The 19,656-nt window shown below is 46.4% G+C and overlaps 1 protein-coding gene across 1 annotated transcript; it reads right to left on the bottom strand.

Annotated features, from left to right (window-relative positions):
- Window positions 1–319: 319 nt before the first annotated feature.
- acss1 (acyl-CoA synthetase short chain family member 1) lies at window positions 320–19,311 on the bottom strand. Its single transcript, XM_086260004.1, has 14 exons — window positions 18,862–19,311; window positions 14,035–14,131; window positions 11,919–12,118; window positions 7,843–8,018; window positions 7,614–7,766; window positions 6,413–6,560; window positions 5,305–5,442; window positions 5,059–5,151; window positions 3,789–3,901; window positions 1,973–2,099; window positions 1,767–1,894; window positions 1,462–1,525; window positions 1,059–1,180; window positions 320–775 (listed from the first exon to the last, which is right to left on the bottom strand). The coding sequence occupies exons 1-14, from the start codon at window positions 19,163–19,165 to the stop codon at window positions 590–592; spliced, it is 2,049 nt and encodes a 682-aa protein (XP_086116130.1). The 5' UTR covers window positions 19,166–19,311; the 3' UTR covers window positions 320–589.
- Window positions 19,312–19,656: the final 345 nt, after the last annotated feature.

The raw sequence follows: 19,656 nt of genomic DNA, 5'->3' as shown, positions 1-19,656 counted from the left end.
GCTGTCCTACTCTTGTTACTGCTCTTTCCTACTGCTGTTACAATCTTGTTGCATTATATTTCATTTTGAAATGCAAAGATATATATCTAAAATCTTGTAACTAATAATAATAAAACAAGAAAAGTCTTCCCCTTACACCCAGAAAGCTGAGAATTCTTATTTTTGATCATATGTTTTGTCTGTATAGATATTTTTTATTTACAAAGTCAAATTTACAGAATCTAAAACAGATTTAAGATCTTTACTGTTTTATGGTTAAAACTAATTTGATGTTGTTCCAACCTTAAATAAATAAAAGCACACAGACCGATGTGAACGTTTACTGTTTATTTCTGTGTATTTACATCATCATTGCGTAATTGCACAGTTTGAGATTTCAGACTATAAATATGCTGAATTTAAGATGACATGAAGAAATAAAATAAAATCATTTAAAAGTTGGATCCATTGGTAACGAGAGAAAACCGCCCTCAGTGTCTCGGCGTCTTTCTTCCTCCAATCAGCAGCGGCACTGACTGCCGCACTGCTCCTAATTGGAGCAGAGCCTTCACCTGTACGTGACACCCCGCCCACCTCCCTCCTAATTCTTCTACTTCTTCTTCTCCTCCTGTCTCTGCTTTCTGTACGCTTCGTGGGCCTCTATGATCTCCTTGACAACGGACGGGTCGTCCAAAGTCGACACGTCGCCGAGATCCTCAGTTGTTTCCATGGCAACCTTCCTCAGGATCCGCCTCATGATCTTACCTGAGCGGGTCTTCGGCAGCCGCGTCACCACCTGACAGACAAGAGTGGCAAACTGAGCTCTGATTGGACGACATAGCTGAACGCCAGCAAATAATGTGATCAATAATATAATCAACCGACAAATTACAAATGAAGAAGAAGAAAAACGTTTTGGTTTTGTAAAACGGACCGAAGCAGGAAACAATCAGAATATATGAATGTAAATATTCCAGATCACAGCTAAATATTTATGTAAATCTTCCTGTTTGTTGTTGTTTCTGGTACTTCCTGTTTCCTGCTGAGGGGTGTGGAGGCGAGTTCAGACACACACTGACCAGGAAGTGCTCGGGGACGGCGTATTTGGCGATCTTGGTGGCGACGAGGTCTCTGAGCTGCTGCAGCACGGCGGGAGCGTCATCACTGAGGTCCTCCTTTAAAACCACGAAGGCAAAAGGCACTGAGGACACACACACACACACACACGCACACGCACACGCACACGCACTCAGTGTAAACTTCGACAAACATCTGGAATCAGACCTAAATCTTCTGACTGGACAGTTGCACTGCCCCTCAGCACTCTGACTTGTTTCTCTACGTTTCTGACTCTGCCTGCAGACTCAGTGACGGCCCAGCAGGGGGCAGCAGAGTCTCATGCGCTTGATGTCATCATCATTAATAAAACCAATCAGGCTTTTTCATCTCTCCCCTTCCTTCCCTCCTTCCTCGTGTCCTTACCTTCTCCCTTGATGTCATGTGGGATTCCTATGACAGCTGTTTCTGGAACAGCTGGATGTTCGTCCTGCAGGGAAGAGCACATGCGTGTCAGCTGCTCGAAATCACAAATATTGAAGATGCACCTGTGGTATCCATATCAATCTCCTACGTCGCCTCGTTCTCGACTGATGGCTTCCACGTGATTTTCAGAAAACTTGACCTGTGACCTTGACCTCGGGGTCAGATCCTTCAAAATCCTTCAAATGTGCTCAAAGGTTTAAAGAGAGTAATACTCGGCACGTTTCTGAGGCCTGTGTGCGTCTCACCAGAGCGTCCTCGATCTCAGCCGTGCCGAGGCGGTGACCGCTCACATTGATGACATCATCCATGCGGCCCGTTATCTGGTAGAAACCGTCCTCTGAGCGGTAGGCTCCATCGCCGCTGAAGTAAAACCCTGAAATAAAAAAACGCGGCTCTCAGACGGTGACTCTACAAAACTACAGACGGCCAGGGTTTACGCTGTAGCACTGACCAGGATACGGTTTGAAATACGTGTCGACGAATCTCTGGTGGTCGCCGTAGATGCTCCGAGCAATCCCCGGCCATGGCTGACTGATGCACAGCGCTCCGGTGATGTCGTTACCTGACAGCTGCTCGCCCTGGTCAACAACAACACAACAGCAGGACACACAAACTGATGACAGAGGCCAGTTTAAAAGCAGCTGATAACATGTGCTTCTTTGCAGTCTATGCAGTTTTATTTCTCACAGCCAAAGAAGAAGGAAGTCAAATCTCGGCTCACCCTCAAAACTGAAAAGAGCCACACTTTAAAAAAACTAAAAACAACAAACATCACAACAAGCAGTTTGGTCAGTCTACAAGCTCTTGACATCGTTCAAAGAAGGTTAACAGACCGAAGACCACTCAAGTTATTTTTATTTGAATTATTTCCATTTCTCAACCTCGTAAACCTGCAGTTTCTCTAACCTCCAGCAGAGGCAGGAGTGATCCCCACAGACTCCCATGGTTACAGCCTGATACAGGAACATGTTTTTTACTGTATGAAGGACTAAAGTTTGCATTATTAGGGGCGTGGCCTCTCTGACTAACAGGTGGATGCTAGCTCCACCCTGAACTGGACCCGTGGAGCGTGTCTGTGCTGCTGGAGACTTTTTAATGTTATTGAACAATTTCCAGTAAACAACTCAGACACTCAGAAAATAGGGAACGGGTCCCCTCCAGTTCATTCTGCTCTCTAACGTCTCACGTCTCCACCCTGACAGCGACGCCACTGTAAGTGGTCCGGTTAAATCCCGGACAACCAGCGGCTAAACTCTGAGAGGATTGGAGTGAAAGTGACCTCGAGGATGAGGAGCTGAAGGAGGTCTAATCTAATTGAGTCCTCTCTGATGAAAAACCCTCAACATCCGCAGATTACGCCTCTTTAACGAGTGGATAATTAATTTGGAGACGTGGCGATCGGAGTCCGAAAGTCTGTTAATCAAAGCAAACAGATGCTGCGGCGCCGTCTTAATGGAGAGATTAAAGAGAGGGTGTCACTGGAAGGCTCGTCCATCTGAAGGTCTGAGCGCGGTTAATGAGACGCAGGATTGATGTGAGGCTGCAAACAGCTTCATCAGCAGGTCCGTCTCTGAACAGCTGCTTCATTCAGTACGTAACGATGCTTCCTGCTCCTCTCTGACTCTGACGGGACCATTGGCTCCAACATGGACTTCCTGTTTCATCATTAAAACGTTCGCTGAGGTCAGAGGTCACTCACAGGATGCTCACAGATGATCAGACCTGCGGAGCTGCCCCCTGCTGCTCATTGCAAACAGTTTTATCGTCACGCTTCATCTGAATCGATTCTGTTCTTTGTATGATGCTTCGAGTTCTGAAGGTCAACCGGGGTCACAGGTCACAGGTTCATGGGGCTCACGATGAGCCCACCTTAACCTCTTTGTTTGGGTTCTTAAAGACGCTTCCCCTCTCATGCCAGATACCTCCAGGTATGCAACCTGTAGTGTTGTCACCTCAGAGGTGGTCCCGAGACCCCCTCCCAGGTGACTGAGCCCCGACTCACACCTGGACCCATATGACCCTAACAGCTCCTCCCAGGCTGGAACACTGAAGTCTGTGTTTTATTTATCTGCCGCGTGACCCTTCAGCTCGTCACGTGTGCTCGTCTGATCGTTTCATTATAAGTGAGAGTTTCATGATAATCGCCTGTTTGAATTGTATTAGGCTGAACGTTAGCATGACTGGGGGCGTGGCCTCTTTGCCTGCCGGATGCATGGCAGTGTTAAGTCAACACAGGTACAATATAAAGAGCAGAGACAGCAGCTCACCTTCTCTCCCATCAGGACGGGCTGGATACCAAAAAACGGCCTCATGGCCATCGCTGGAACGATGGGCGCTCCTTCGTCAGCCGGGCGTGGGGCGATGCAGACTCCGCCGGTCTCTGGGGGGGACAGAAACATCACGCCGCTGTGAGGTTATCACAGAGGACACTGCTGATGCGTTCCATGCTTTCTACCCCCCGCCACCACCAGATGGCCTCAGAGGTCGCCTCTGACTGCAGCTTTAATTTCCTTTAATTTCTTAATTTATTGGGATTTTCCTCCTTTTAAGAGTCAGAAGCAGCTGGCAGAGAGTTTAAAGTCCGATTTAAAAACACACTCTCGGACACTCGGTGTCGTGATTGTCGAGGAATTAGGTCACACGCGCCCTGCTGTCGGTGATCCTGCACCGTCTCATCCCGGGGGGGGGTTTCTGTGAGGCTGCAGGGAGGGTCGGGGCATAAAGTGTGCAGGATTTGATCTTAATTCATTTTCTGCAGAGCTGCAGATGTTCCGCTGCTAATCGTTCAAATTAGGGTAAAGGCTTCACTAAAGAGAGAATCAGACGGACTTAGAGTCGGATCAGCGCCACAAACAAAGAGACCAGAAAACTTCCAGGAATTAAACCCGACCGCCGACTCCACAGCAAACACCCAGGCACGCTGTTTTTAATTGAATTTGGTAACGTTTCCGTGAAATCAACGGTTGTGGAGCCGTCAGTGAAACAGTCAGCGAATTTCGTCCTCGTAAACCGAGCTGAAGGAATCAGTTCAGACGCTCTACGAATGACTTTCTGAGTTCTTGGAAATGAAACTTAATAATAAAGCTAGCGCATGTTTTCTAAATGTGTGAGCAACGATGCGATCAAGAATATTTCCAGTGTTTGTTGTCATAATTTCAGGACCCGCAGACGCTGCTCACACCTTCAAATCGTCGATTCAAACTGTAAATAAACAACGTGCCGTTTCCCTCTAAACCCTTGTGCAGCGAACGCCTCGGCTGTGACAGGGAACGCCCACTCGGCACACCTGTGTGTGCGACCTGGCCAGACCAGCCCTGCCTCTGGGCCGTCGAGCAGCAGAGACACACCTGAGCCCCATCGTTCTGCTGCTTCTCACAGCTGAGCTTAGGTAAGACTGAAGGCTTTATTTTTGCTACTGATCATTTTTATGAACCAACCAAAGGCCTGGAAACCCTGGCGCTATCGTTCATCGACGATTAGAAATCATGCAAAAGTCAGGTGAGCACTCGCTGATAACAGTGTGTGGCTGAGTCTCACCTGTCTGCCACCAGGTGTCCACTAAAGGGCACCGCCCCTCTCCCACAACACTGTGAAACCAGTGCCAGGCCTCGTGGTTAATGGGCTCTCCCACTGTAAACGCACACACACACACGTTAGTACTTCTAAGTTTAATAATGAAACTCAGGTTATAAAACTAACTTTGTTGACATGTAGTGCGTAGATATTTCTCCCCAGAACACTCAGATCTGATATTTTGGCTGAAATCTGATAAAACCGTCCAACCTGATCCGAGCGTCCTCAGAGACGAGCGGTCGTACTTCTTCACCCAGCTCTCGCTGTACTTCAGAAGCAGTCGCAAAGCTGTCGGAGCGCCGTAAAACTGGCTGATCCTCAGACGCTCGACGGTTTCCCAGTACCTGCCTGAAGGAACCACAGAAACGAACATGTGGAAATATGAAATACAGAATACACGACATGCTTTCAGCTCAGTCACATGACGTTTCAGTCACATGACTGAGCTGAAAACATGCCGAGTATTAAAACTTTGTTTGAAACAGAGACACCAAACACCTGCAGTCAAAACCCAGGGGTAAAAAATCCACAGTAGTCTAACATTCATCACTCCATTAACATCCATCCATCCATCCATCCATCTGCCCTCCACCCATCCATCCATCCACCCATCCACCCATCATCCATCCATCCATCCATCCATATTCCAAATGTCCTTCTCCCCAGAAGCTCCTCCTCAGAGATCCTGATGTGTTCCCAGGCCAGATGAGATGCCTGAACCCCTGATGTGTGAACCACCGCAGCCGACAACCAAAGAGACCAGTACAGAGGAGCCGTTGTTCTACTCCAAGGCTCTCCCCGTTCATCATCTGACCAGGACGCCTCCTCGCTGATTTCCAATGGGCATCCCCAACAGGAATTAAAACTGCAGAAATACCCTGAAAGATTATGTATCGCACCTGGATACTGGAGCACCTCAGGGTCTTTACCTTACAACACCCTTCAGGTGAGTATTGTGATTTTATGCTATATAAATTAAATAAAATGTATTTAAAATAATTAAGAGGAATATAAACCACAGCTGGGGATTAAATGTCTGGAGTACTTACTAACACTTACACTTACTTCTGCACCTATCAAACAAGACCACAACATGACTATAAAATCACATTCACCTTGTGGCGCCTCTTTGAGGTCACAGATGTTTGAGAAAACAGAGGAAGTACGGTAATAAAACAATGGAGGTGCGATAAGCTGCCTGTGCAGGTAATAAAACACCTTTAATGAGTCACTAAAGCCTAGAACACCTGGTTGTACTTCCTTGAGGTCACCTGTGAGGAGAGGGCGGAGCTTCATGAGCTTCACGTGTTACTCTTACCTGGATTTGGATAAACAGGTGTGCTCTCAAACAGGACGGTGGTGGCGCCGTTGCACAGCGGGCCATACACCACGTAGCTGTGTCCCGTAATCCAGCCGACATCTGCCACACAGCCGAACACGTCGCCGTCCCGGTAATCAAACACGTGCTGTAACAATAAGGTCGGGGAAACCTGCAGTCAGCTGAGACTGAAGAAGTCACCTGGATGAGTGACGAAACGTTTCTCCCACAAAACGCTACGTCCAGATGAACAGAATCAACTTTTGGAGAATAAAGAATAAAGGATAATAGACACATTTGTTCTGTCATTTATGAGTAAATTTGGCACTTTTGGTGCTCCACATATAAACTGAGTGTGACACATTAAATGAAAAGTGTTTGTAGCTGAGCGGCTGAAGCAGCTGATCTGAAGCGTTTCAACCACAAACACCCCCCCCTCCCCGATACACACACACATTAGTGCTCGTCGCTCCTTTTTCACATAAATCAGCTTTTGTTCTGTTTCACATCCAAACAACCAGCGAGCCAAAAACTCTGAGCCGCTAAGCAGCTTTAGAAATTAGCACTGATAAATATTTGGCAGACATGGAGGTGTGTGTGTGTGTGTGTGTGTGTGTGTGTGTGTGTGTGTGTGTGTGTGTGTGTGTGTGTGTGTGTGTGTGTGGGGGGGGGGGGTGTTATGTTTATATTCAATCATGAACAACAGCATCAGGTCATCATGTGACACATGCAGAGGAAGCGGATGTCTCAATAAAGGCTAATTTAAAGCTTTTCAGAGGCAGGCTCGCTCTTCATCATCACCCTCTTCTTCCTCCTCGCCGGTGAGGCCTGTTATGTAATTGCTCTGCTTTGTCTTCAAGGACACAAACAGCCCATTCAAAAACACGAAACTTTATCAAACGTCCTGCCAGAGGAGGGTGAGGGAGGGAGGAGAACCCCCCCTGCCCCCCCCACTGAGAACAACGTCTCAGTTATTCTCAACTCTGCAAACATCGTTAGAACAGGTTTCAAATCGCTGACATAGAAATCATGCCTGCAGCCAATCAAAAGTTGGCACCTGACGCCAGAGAGGAGAACCTGCACTGACCTCTGCACCTGAACTCTGCCCTAAAGATTTTTGCCCTGGAAATATGAAATATTGTTCTCCTGCTGACGTTCCTCAGAACCTCCATACAGAACATTTTAGGAAGAGGACGAGTACCTGGAGTGTCAGGGATGCGTACAGCAGGTATCCCGCCTGTGTGTGGACGACGCCCTTCGGTTTGCCCGTGCTGCCCGACGTGTAGAGCAGGAAGAGGAGGTCCTCGCTGTCGAGAGCCTCGGGGGCACAGACGGCCGGCTGAGAGGACATCGCCTGCAACACGACACGGAGCTCAAACGCTGATCAACAATTCAATATTCAGATTGTATCGATAAAGTATCGATCTCACCTCCTCCAGCTGGACGTCCCTCTCTCCCATCACCACCGGCGTCTCAGTCCTCTGACAGACGAAGACGTGCTGGACGGAGGGACAGGTCTTTACCGCGGCGTCCACGGTGGCTTTGAGCTGGATGACCCGGCCTCCTCTCACACCTTCATTAAAGGTGATCACAGCTTTACAGCCAGCTGGAGAGCAGCAGAGGGACAGTTTGTCATGATTTAATGATGAAGTGGAGTTCCTCAGGGCTCAACCCCAGGTCCTCTTTCATTTCACTTTATTGCTTCTTTTAAAAGTTTCCCCGCGGTCACACTCAGGAGAATCAGTAAAGTCAGAGATCACTCCCAGGTGTTTGACATGTGACGTCACCTGATCTGTTACCTGAGGAGCACACACTGAGCACTTCTTCTTCTCTTGTATGACTTTAGAAACTCACTTTTCACTCGTCAAATGTTGTTATTCATTAACAGACGTTCCTCTGAGGGGTATTACAGTTGATCTGCTTTATGAATGGACTGTGAGTGTGTGTGTCACAGACACTGTTTGTGTGTCTGACGTTGTGAGCTGCCTCATTTTGTTTTTGTGGAATTTCATCTCATTTGAAAGTTTTACAGTTGAATCCGAGCCCTGAGCTGCTTCACAGATGTTGGTTGTAGAGAAAGTTTGATCCTGTCAGCTTTAAAATGTTCATTATTGTCACGATTACTAATATCATAATTCTCTGAATGTTTACATTTAAATGTGTTTTTGTGTCCGACAGTGAAAATCTGTCAACAGGAAGTCAAACTGTGGCTGAAAACGATCCAGAGTCAACCTTTGAACTGCATAAAAATATAAGAGTCTGGTGATAAAACGTTGCTGCGTCTGTGCCAGAGGTCGGAGGGCAGGTTGGCTCTGACTAAAGCGAGTGTGTTCTGCTGCTGGTTTTGGTTCATGTGAAGAAACTGTTGAAGTCCAGACAAACTTCCGCTCTCAGCTCACAATCTGCAGATAATCCCAGATTTAATGCAAAGGAGCATCAAATATGCAATAACAGAAAGTTGCACTGCCCTGTTTGCGCTTATTCAGCCATCAGCCACAGAGGACGCTGGAAGGAGGCAGGGATTGGCTGAAAAAATATGTTTTGGTAAATTTACCAGCAGCATGAGTCTGACGAGGATTTGCTTCTTAAATCTGCACCAAGAAAAAAACTGAGAAATAACTGCAGAAACTCAGAGAAACCCTAAAAAGATTCAGAGGACAGAAGAATCGCTGGTTTCCTCATTTCCTGCTGCTGTCGGTTCAAACGACCGTTGGGTTTTATTGCTACTCCTGAAACGCCACGCTTCACTGATTTGTTTCCAAAACACATCCCTGGACGGTGAGGCTGACCTCCACGTCCCTGAACCCTCCGCCTGCTGTCAGACCAGACGCACCACAAGCTAAAAATGACTCTGTGTGATTCTGCGGGAATCGAACAGTCAGAGCTTTAAATGTTCAGTCTTTGTGAGAGATTAGATCGCACAGAGAGCGTGGGGGACTGACATGCAGGAAATGGTCTGGCAGCATACAGGTCACCTGTTCAGCCAGGTGAGGTTCAGCAGCAGCCCACAGGGTAAAGGTTTAACATGACTCCATGTGTGAAATACAGCAGCGGATCTAGGATGCCCTCGGGAGCTTTGAATTAGGGTCTCATACGGTTTATTACCCGTGATCATCCCATGGTCACCGGTGAGCGGTGCAGGAGTCGACAACAATATAGACGCTAGGAGACCGACACTCGTACCGCTCGCTCTGATGGAAGGATCGAGGGAAGCTCAGGGTTCAGTCTCTAACCCTAGCCATACCCCGCCTCCTGACAGGGAACTTTTACCTATTTGGCATCATCGACAAATATGTGACCACAAAGGAACCGTGAGGCTGAAGAGACGCGATCTGAACGGGAACATGTTCTAGTTCATGAAGCTCTGTTGGTCTCACACACAGCCCGACGCGACTCATCACCTGCTTTGTTTCAGGTGCGTTCCACGTTCCTGCTGCGAACTTCTTCTCTGGTTTCTTCTTTGTTCAGTGACTGAATGTGGAGCAAACGACGCATCATCAGGAACCATCTCTGTGGTGATGAAGATGATGACCTCTGCCCACAGCAGAGGTCACATGATGACTTCATGCACTGCAGGCGTGCTTACACCGACGTTTCTAATAATGAGGTGTTTGAGATTTTCCTCGAGTGGCTGAGGAAAGGTCGCGATCCGGCCTTTCAAGCTGTGCTCCACATGCGTGCAGGTTAGTGACATCCATAGCTGGCGATTTTTTGTTTTTATGGGCCGATGGATTTTTTTTTTTTTTTTTTATGAAGGGTATATATAATGAAAGGTGTTGGATTGGCCAATTGGTCATGAGCGACTCTGGGCTGGACCAATTACAGCCGAGGAGGCCGGATGCACCCGCCCCCTTGTTTAGCAATCACGTGATTTTCGCGCATTGCATGCCGGGAACTCGTGGCAAAACAATCCAAGTACCGCATCAAATGCAAACATTTGCAGCACTGCAAAACGTTCATTCTCCGGTTCCAACACCTTCTTGTTTTTTCTTTGCCGCACAAAAAAGGAATGTACAAAACAAAAGGAGAACAATGCCGGTCCGTACAAAGACAGACTCGACGAAAAGACAAAGAAAAGATAGGAGGAAAAAATCAAAGGAGTGAAAGAGTGGACAAAAGACGTTAGCGTGCTGCCCAACTTTCACCACGCTCATATTTATAATCATACGGTTCTTGGAGTGAGTGCATACACTCATGAAGTTTAGTAACTTCAGGTCACTGCAACAAGCCCAGGTACAGTTTACTGACGGATGGGTACAGGACCTTGAAATGCACCGTGTAGAACGAAAGACCATCGTACGAACAAAGGTAAGTTTACCAGTCTCACAAATCGTCGTCATAAATACACATTCGTTAACCGTTTATTAATAGGACCTTTGAGCTCAACGGTAATTAATTAGCAGTGGAAATAATTTCTGGTAGCATCACAGAAATGTAGCAGTGACAATAATATTGTATGCTGTAATCGTACTGGGCAATTAGTGATACAAAACAACTGTTTTATCCTGTGAATAAAAGTACATGTTTTTGTCAATGTACCATAATAACAGAAGCGAAACGCAATATTGTGTCAGGACAATTCACTATTTATGCACAATAAATAAAGGAGCATAGCGCGACAATTTCTGTTCAGCGCCAGACTTGCTTGTAACCTATATCACCAATTATGTTAAGAAAAATTACGTATTAACTACAACAGCAGACTGACCTCTGTGGAAATGCTTGGAGCAGACTAACCTGTGAGCTGGAGTGTTCTGAGACGTTATATTTGGTATATCCAGACCATCCGTCGGCTCTTACTTCGGAAACATGGCTTAAAACATTTCTCTTCAACGACGTAATCCGATTAAAAAAAAACCGATCGGCTTCCCGTGGCTGTCATGCGACCGGCTGTTGCAGTTAATAATACAACAGCTTCTTGCCATTTTTTGTTTCTTTTTATCGCTGTGTAACTGAGTTCAATTGAAAGCCTGCGTGCGCTAGTACCTCTTGCCACAAGTTCCCAGAATCCTTTGCGGTTTTACCCCTGAATGACGTCACATTTTCAATCTTTATCCTGGTGGGCCGGTCTCTAGTCAAAATGCCCGGGCCGATTTTTTGTCCCAGTCCAGCCTTGGTGACATCTATCAGGTTTCCTCTGGTCTGTGGAACAGGTAAGGACTGCTGAATCTGTAAGTTTGCTCAGAGGAATCGTGCAGTGCGTTCTTGGTTCATGTTGTGGATCAAATCATTACTCCCTCAGTGTGTCAGCGTTCCTAACATGAATGAATGAAGCACCTTTACATGTCTGTTTGTTGGTGATCTGCACCTGCTGAAACAACTTTAACATCCATTTTCACCTCACCTCCTCAAAGCTCATCTTTCCTTAGAGACCCAAAGAATTCATCATAATGAAAATATCAATAACAACAATGACTTCTGTGTGTTTCGTCTCTTTGGCAGGAATGAATTTTCTGAGGGGCTGACATCAGAGGGCTGATGATGATGATGAAAGAGGTGTACTCACCATCTTGGATCCTTCCTGCTAGAGCATCAGAGCTGAATCCGGCAAACACCACGGTGTGCACCGCGCCGATACGGGCACACGCCAACATGGCTGCCACCGCCAGCGGAGACACGGGCATATAAATGGCCACTCGGTCACCTTTGTTGATCCCGTGACTCTTCAGGGCGTTGGCAAGGCGGCAAGTTGTCTCCAGCAGCTCCCTGCAGGTCAGACAGAGTGAGGATGATGAAGGTGGCTGATTATTTCCAGCTTTGTGTATTTATTCTCAAAGGGAAGAGTGGCTTTGCATGACTCGTAGTTTGAAATAATCCTTCTTTGTCTGAGTTCATCATCCGTCTAAAACCAGCTGCTTTAGCTCCTCCCCTTACATGAAACAGGACTAATCAGACAGCAGGACATGGGAGGAAACAATTAACAGCTGGTGAGAACCATCACCTGATGAGAGCTGAACTTGTGTCATGTTCAATGGCGCCACTCCGTGCATACCTGTGCTTGGTGTGGCTGTGTCAATGTCACCTCCAAAACACTAGTTGGCAGTGGAGTTCCTGTCTTCAGAAAGGATATCAGAAGGAGAGGCTGGAAACGGGAGATAACTAACTTGGAGGCACCTAACCAAAGGCCAATCAGTCACCACAGGCTATTACATTTGCAGACAGGTGTAGGTTAGGGTGGTGCAGGTTCAGGTGTGGCTACGACATAACGAAGGAGTATGACTCCCACCGTGACCGTTCTGAAAGCTGAACCTGTAAATTCGAGTGCAGCACCCTAAAAATATCCGGTCTTTAAGTGATGACGTATGAACCCTGGGTCCAAACTGCTCTGTTTATTAAGGCTGTTGTGTTTTTAACATGTTTTCATGTTTTGTATCTTGTTCTGTTTAATCTGAACAAGCCACTAAAAACAGTCAGTGATCACTGTCGGCCTCTGTTTTTATCACCACTGTTCATTTTAAAGCTCAGTTTTAAACCCTTATGATGTAACTGCAGCCCAGCCCATGCAGCAGTATTTGAATGACTAACCTCGTATTGTGGATGGATTATCTCAGTTGTTCTCCTGACTGAAGTTTGGTCCGTTTACAGCATCCTGCCATGCGATTGCATTTGTCTCTAACCATCAGGAACCTTCACGTTAACTTTTATCAAGTGGAAAATTGTTAGCGTTCATCCTCCAGCTTCACTGTGTTTATGCTAACATAGCTGTGTCGCTAGCGGTCACGTAGCACATCATTATCTACCAGCTAGCCCAACTTCAGTAACCCTACAGACGTCACTGCTGTTTACTTTTCTGTCTTCCTTTATGTTGAAAGTGACAGCAGAGCTGTACGTTTTAACTTTTCATAAAGAACATGCTATATCATGTTTAGGTGGAAACTAGCGAGCTAACGTCCTGCTAACTTCTATCCATCCATCGATCCATTTTCTTCTGCTTCTCCGGGGCCGGGTCGCGGGGGCAGCAGCCCAAGCAGAGAAGCCCAGACCTCCCTTTCCCCAGCCACCTCCTGCGTCCGGAGTGAGGCGGGAAAGAAAGTGCGAGAGAGAGGGTGAGAGAAAAAAAACCCCCACTGCTCGCATCATTCACTTCAAAGAGTGAACGAGTCGGCTCTCAGAGCCGTTTCGTTCGCGACCAACACATCACTAGTCGCAGGACGTTTTGGGACACAGCTCTAGAGTCATTGTGGTTACTTCCTGTTTTACTTTGAAGGTTAATCTTCTGTTGTGCATCCTTCTAGTTTTACATCCTGCCTGGTGTTTCTTGCTGTGTAATCTTTGTTCACTTCGAGATGATGTTATTCCAGTTGGACTTTGCTGTGTTTGGATTTGGTTATCTCCTTTGGTTAGCTCCCATGCTGTTGGCGGAGAGACTCTAAGCTGAATATATCAATCAGACCATCACAGCTGTAACTGAAACCCTGCAAAGTGAAGCTGCTGACAGCTGAGGTTTCTGGAGCCAGGTGAAGATGCACAGCAGAAACACCTGCTCCACCTTTACGTTGCTCCAACACCTCTGTGGCTTTGCTGCGTGCTGATAAGATAAAGAGCGGTGTCATCTGCATAGAGGGAGGTCATGGCTTGATTTCTATCAGTACAGCTGATTAAATGATAACAGGTGTTCTTACCTGTAGGTGACCTTCACCTCAGTGCCGGGTTCATCTTGTTCCCAGATCAGAGCCACTCGGTCCGGATGTTTTTCCACGTGGACATCCAGGCAGTTCACTGACAGACAGACAGCGACTCAAACTGAAGCTTCAACAAACTAAACGTTTTATCAAACATAAAAATCTGATTCAGATCACACAGTGCTCACACAGATTTACACAGATCTGTGAACAACATCTGAGAGTCATGGGTCTTTGTTTTTGTAGAAAATGTTTCAGATCTTTGAGTTCAGCTCATGATAAATGGGAGCAAAAATAAAAGTGTTGAGTTTTTGTTCAGCACCAGGAGAATAAGCTTTAAACATTTCATGCACTGTCCCAGTATCTCCGATCATTTCCAGGTCCCTTGTTATCATTTAGCAGACTGGTGACTCCAAACGTGAGCAGAAACAGCACAAAGTGAACCTTTTAAAGCCAAAAATACAAACGTGTCACAGACAAGGCAGCTGCAAAAACTCGAGGCTGGACACAAATGAGGACGGCAAACAGAGACAACGGCACGGGGAGACTGAGCCTATTTATACAAGAGACCCAAAGAAAACCCAGAACCAACACAAAACAGGACGGCACTGACCACAGAGACCCAAAACCCCCACAAGGGAAGGCTGCGAACTACAGGGAATAAACCCTGGAAATACGCGGAGCTAAAGAGCAGTGACGAATGTGGAAATCAAACTCAACTAAAACCAGAGCAGAACGCAAGTTCACAACCTCAGAACTCTCTAACGCTCTACGACCTGAGGCACCTGTTAGTCAAAGAGGCCACACCCCTAATAGTCAGTCCTACATGCTACACCTGTAGAGGTGTTATGGGGGTAAATTATCTACAGAAACCAGAAATGTTTGTGTATCAGGCTGTGAATATGTTGACTCACCGCTGCCTCTGCTGGACACTAGAAAAACTGCAGGTTTAAGGCTTTCTTTTTCAGCCCTGGATGGCTCAATGCAGCTCCAGAATTCAGAATCCAGAATTCCTCCTCACGGCTGCTTAGTCCCGTCAGCAGCTACAGGAACGTCTGATGGAGGTCTGAAGGTTACGCACTGATAGATTTACAGACCGGTCTGACTCTGAGTGCTCCCAGAGTCTCAGAGATGGTGTTTGTGGTGAAAATCACACCGCCAATATTTCACTTTGCTCACTTTGCTTCTGGATTTTAAGCCACGGAGGTGGATTTCATACAGAAACTGACTGAATAAAATACGATTAATTCTACTAAGCAAACGTTTGAAGCTGAGGAAACAAATGTTTCTCTTCATTGTTTAATAATCTTTAAGAAGACAGGATTCAAGCCAGTGTGCCAAACATCATCACACTCCTATATTTACTCGTTTTATCTCATCAGGTTTCAGTTTATCGTGAAACCTTCAAATCCTGCAGCTGCACCTGTGTCCTCTATCCCTCGTGTTTTGTGGCGTCAGCATCTCTCAGATCCTCTAATGATTAATTCTGTATCTGATGCAAAGTGCTGCAAACACATCGTGTGATGCAGAGCGTCTTCATTTATGTTCTGATTGAACATTAATCTGAAAATGGGCTTAAACCTGCAGATCCTGTCACGCAGCAGCTTTACAAAGTCATTTATGTAACAAAGAGCAGGAACAGAAAAGAAAAGCATCCAATCAGATTGGAGAGAAATCCTCCAGCCGGCATTATTGGAATATTATTGGATTATTATTGGATTATTATTGGATTATCATGAGAGAGAGAAAAACAACAGAGGAGGATAAAGAGAGAAACGCAGTCAGGTCACACCCTGCAGAGAGGCAGATACTCAGTAAACCATTAGTATTGTAATTACTCACAGCACTGTCTCAGTTACTTACTGTCATGTGTTTACACACTAACATGCACACAGTAAGATAACATATGAAACTTCCAGTCTGATCGCTGACTCTTATTTAACCCAATAAACAAACAGTCCACTGACTAAATCTTGATTTCTATCAAATCGTATCAATAAAGATCAACAAGCACAGCAGTGACAGCAACAATAACCTCTGCTGCAAACACTGAAGCAGAAACATCTGAACATCAGAAACAGCCAGCTCCTCCCCCTGCCCCTGCAGGTGTGTTACTGATCAGGTGAAGTGGCTTTATTGTAATTTTGACCGTGTGCAGTGGTTCAGTACACAGTGAACTGAGACAGAGTTCCTCCAACACCCTGGTGCAGACAATCAGCACGGGACTGCATGAAGTGCAAATGTGCAAAAACACAACAACAGTGCAACATTAGACACAAGCGTCCAATAGAAATGTGCAAAAGACTGAGCAGAATGTAACTGTGTCAGTCCAGTCACGGAGTGTTCAGGAGTCTGACGATTTGGGGGAAGAAGCTGTTCCTCGGTGAGGGGTGTGTGGCGTCCTCCATGATGCTGGTGGCTTTGCAGATGGAGCAGGTGTGATAGGTGTCTGTGATGGAGGGAAGAGAGGCTCCAATGATCTTCTCAGCTGCGCTCACTATCCGTTGTAGAGCATTGTGATCCGATACGGTGCAGTTACCATTCAGACAGTGATGCAGCTGCTCAGGACGCTCTCGATAGTCGCTCTGCAGAAGGTGGTGAGAATGGCAGGAGGGAGATGGGCTTCCCTCAGCTTCCTCAGGAAGTAGAGACGCTGCTGGGGCTTCTTAGTTATGGAGCTGGTGTTGAGGGACCAGGAGAGGTTCTCTACCAGGTGGACACCAAGGAATCTGGTGCTCTTGACGACCTCCGCAGAGGATCCATCGATGTTCAGTGGACAGTGATCTCTCCGTGCTTTCCTGAAGTCAACAATCATCTCTTTTGTTTTGTCCACATTCAGAGACAGGTTGTTGACTCGACACCAGTCCGTCAGCTGTTGCGCCTCCTCTCTGTATGCTGACTCGTTCTTGCTGATGAGATCCACCACAGTCGCTCAGTGTGGTGGTGTTGGAGATGCTGTTGATCCAGATTGTCTGAGGCCTCTGCGTCAGGATCCAGGTGCAGAGAGAGGTGTTCAGGCCCAGCAGGCTCAGTTTAACAATCAGGTGCTGAGGAATGATTGTGCTGAAGTCTATGAACAGCATTCATCAGGTGTCTTATTGACAGGTGTATTACTGACATGTGGGCTTGAGCTGAGCTTCAGGGGTCACCAGTTTCTGCAGTTATGGTCTGAAACATAATCAGGTGACAGTAAAGGTGACCTTTGACCTGTTGAATATAAAACGGCACCACTTGAGGGTATGATCCGGTTTGGATGAAGTCCAGGTGAGTGTGTGCAGAATCAGAGGCCGAACTGAGAGCTCTCGCTGTGTTATCAGCCATGCACATTCCTCCAGACCACGCCTCCTCCTTGTGCCAACAGCTCATTATCAGCTCAGTCAGCAGCAGTGGCTCCGCCCAGCGACATGGAAGTAATGGGTGTGGTAAAAAAACGGAAACAAACGACCACATGAGGAGATGTGCGTATTCATAAAAAGGTGAATACATGATGAGAAGCCTGCGGCACAGGACTGAACTTTGCCTTCATTTTATGATCATTATATGTACTCACATGCATTAACACAGAAACAGACACGCCCACATGATCGCTAACATGCGTTTGTTTAAAAGGATTCATTCATGTGCAAAAACACATGACTGTCTGCATGAATAAAGCTTGGTCTGAAAGCAGAGCCATTATTAACCTTTAAATGTGTTTCGGTCCGAGCCACAGAACAAACGGACACATTTCTGAATGACGTCTGGTGAGTTTTTTCTGGCCTCATTAGGAGCCGCCGTACAAACACTCAGACGGGCCAGAGCTTTAAACTGTGACTGATCAGCAACAAAAGAACACCCCCATCACACCCCCACCATCATTACACCAGCAGCTCCGACTGTGAGACTGTGAGGTTTCAAACTGAGCTCAGGCCTCAATGATCAAACTGCGTGACAACAAAACCTTCATTTAGCCTCTTCATCAGAGCTGCAGACCCACAGAGTCCTTTACATTTCCTGCAGGCTTTATTTTTTCACTAAAGCATCAAACACAGTCCAGAGAAAATCAAGGTACAAAACTACTGACTTATACTTAATCAGATAAAACATTTAAACACATCAGTAAATGTACTTAAAGCAAGCAAGCAATTTATTTATATAGCACTTTCAGATCAGCCCCCAGCTGAACACAAAGTGCTGAACACTTGACATGCCAAAAGTGATACATTGAACATGTTAAAGAATAAGAAAAAATAATAATAATAATATTAATATATGTATTAAAATGGAAAATAAAATGATTATTAAAATGTCATTTAAAATAATAAAATTAGCACAAATAGCAAAAACAATAATAAAATAGCATAGAAAATGACGATGAGCATTACATTTAAAACAATAAAATCAGGGTCAGACTGTGTCATAAGCCAAGGAGTAAAAACAGAAGGGCTGCTAGCTGCAGCAGCACCGTTGTTACTGATTGATGGGAGATTAGTGTGGAAACAGCGGAAGTTAAAAAAGGTGAAAATCTGACTGAAGTTTGGCTCCGTTCGGCTTTTTCTTCATTACAAACTTTGACTGAAGCGCACAAACAGCCGCACACACAGGCGAGTAAAATCAGGCACATTTTGAATGAAGTCTGGTGCAGACACTGGCTCCCCGCACAGAGGAGTTCAGGGCTCCTGCGCTCAGTATCGATCACTGATTAATAACAGTTATCAGCGTGTTATTGACTGGCACGCGCAGGAAACGTGACCGACTCTCCGACAGCGGGAAGTTTGACTGAGCACGACGGAGGAACTCGGATTAAATATCGGGATCGATCAGGTTATTGATCGACGGGAAACTCACCGGACACGTTGAGCTTTCCTCCCAGGAACCAGCCGATCCTCCCGCTGCTCAGGTCGCAATCCCGGACCCGGTGGAACGGTTCCACCCAGCGGAGCCTGTCGGCGGCGGCGGCCCCCCAGAACCGATCCGGGTCCGTGACGGAGAGGCGGTACAGGTCCCCGTGGGAGAGCCGGGACAGCTCGGTGCTCCAGGTCCCGGGGGCAGGAGCGTGAGGCTGGTAGGACAGACACCTGCTGGGTCCCGGAGCCCTGCGGCGGCTCAGCGCGGCCCAGAAGAGCCCGGACCCCCTGCTGCGCGCGGCCATGGCGATCCTGAGCGGTCAGCTGTGAGACCGGAACACCTCCGCTCCTCAGAGCCGGCCCCTCGGCCCTCCCACCCCTCAGGTGTGTCCAGGTGCAGCAGGTATGGAGGAACAGTAGTGCCGAGTTTCGGTGCTCCAGCATCCGTTATGAACATAATTATACCTGAAGTCTGAGTTTTGGATTGAAGAGTTAAAATGAAATTCTGAACTTATTTTTGTAAAAAAAATTAAATAAAAAATGAATTCACTCATTATTACTTATTATTTTAGAGAGTTTGTCTCATATTTATTCAGAAACATGTAATAAAAATATGTTTGCATTTTTAATCCCGTAATGATGTTTTTTATATTACATTTAAATTAAAGTCAGAACGTCAACTTTAATCTTTCTGTGAAGGTTCTCAGTCATCCAGGTCATCGTAGTCAAAGGAGCTTGCAAAGAAAAGCGTCTGGACTTCTTTAAGTTACTTGAAGACGTTTCACCTCTCATCCGA

The sequence above is a fragment of the Aulonocara sp. 'chitande type north' Nkhata Bay genome, linkage group LG13 (assembly GCF_057382095.1).
Source record: "Aulonocara sp. 'chitande type north' Nkhata Bay isolate Kocher_YH1m ecotype deep benthic linkage group LG13, A_spYH_male_GT1.1, whole genome shotgun sequence".
In the NCBI taxonomy this organism is placed as follows: Eukaryota; Metazoa; Chordata; class Actinopteri; order Cichliformes; family Cichlidae; genus Aulonocara; species Aulonocara sp. 'chitande type north' Nkhata Bay.
The sequence above is the reverse complement of the archived record's forward strand: the minus strand, read 5'-3'. Positions and strand labels throughout refer to the sequence as shown.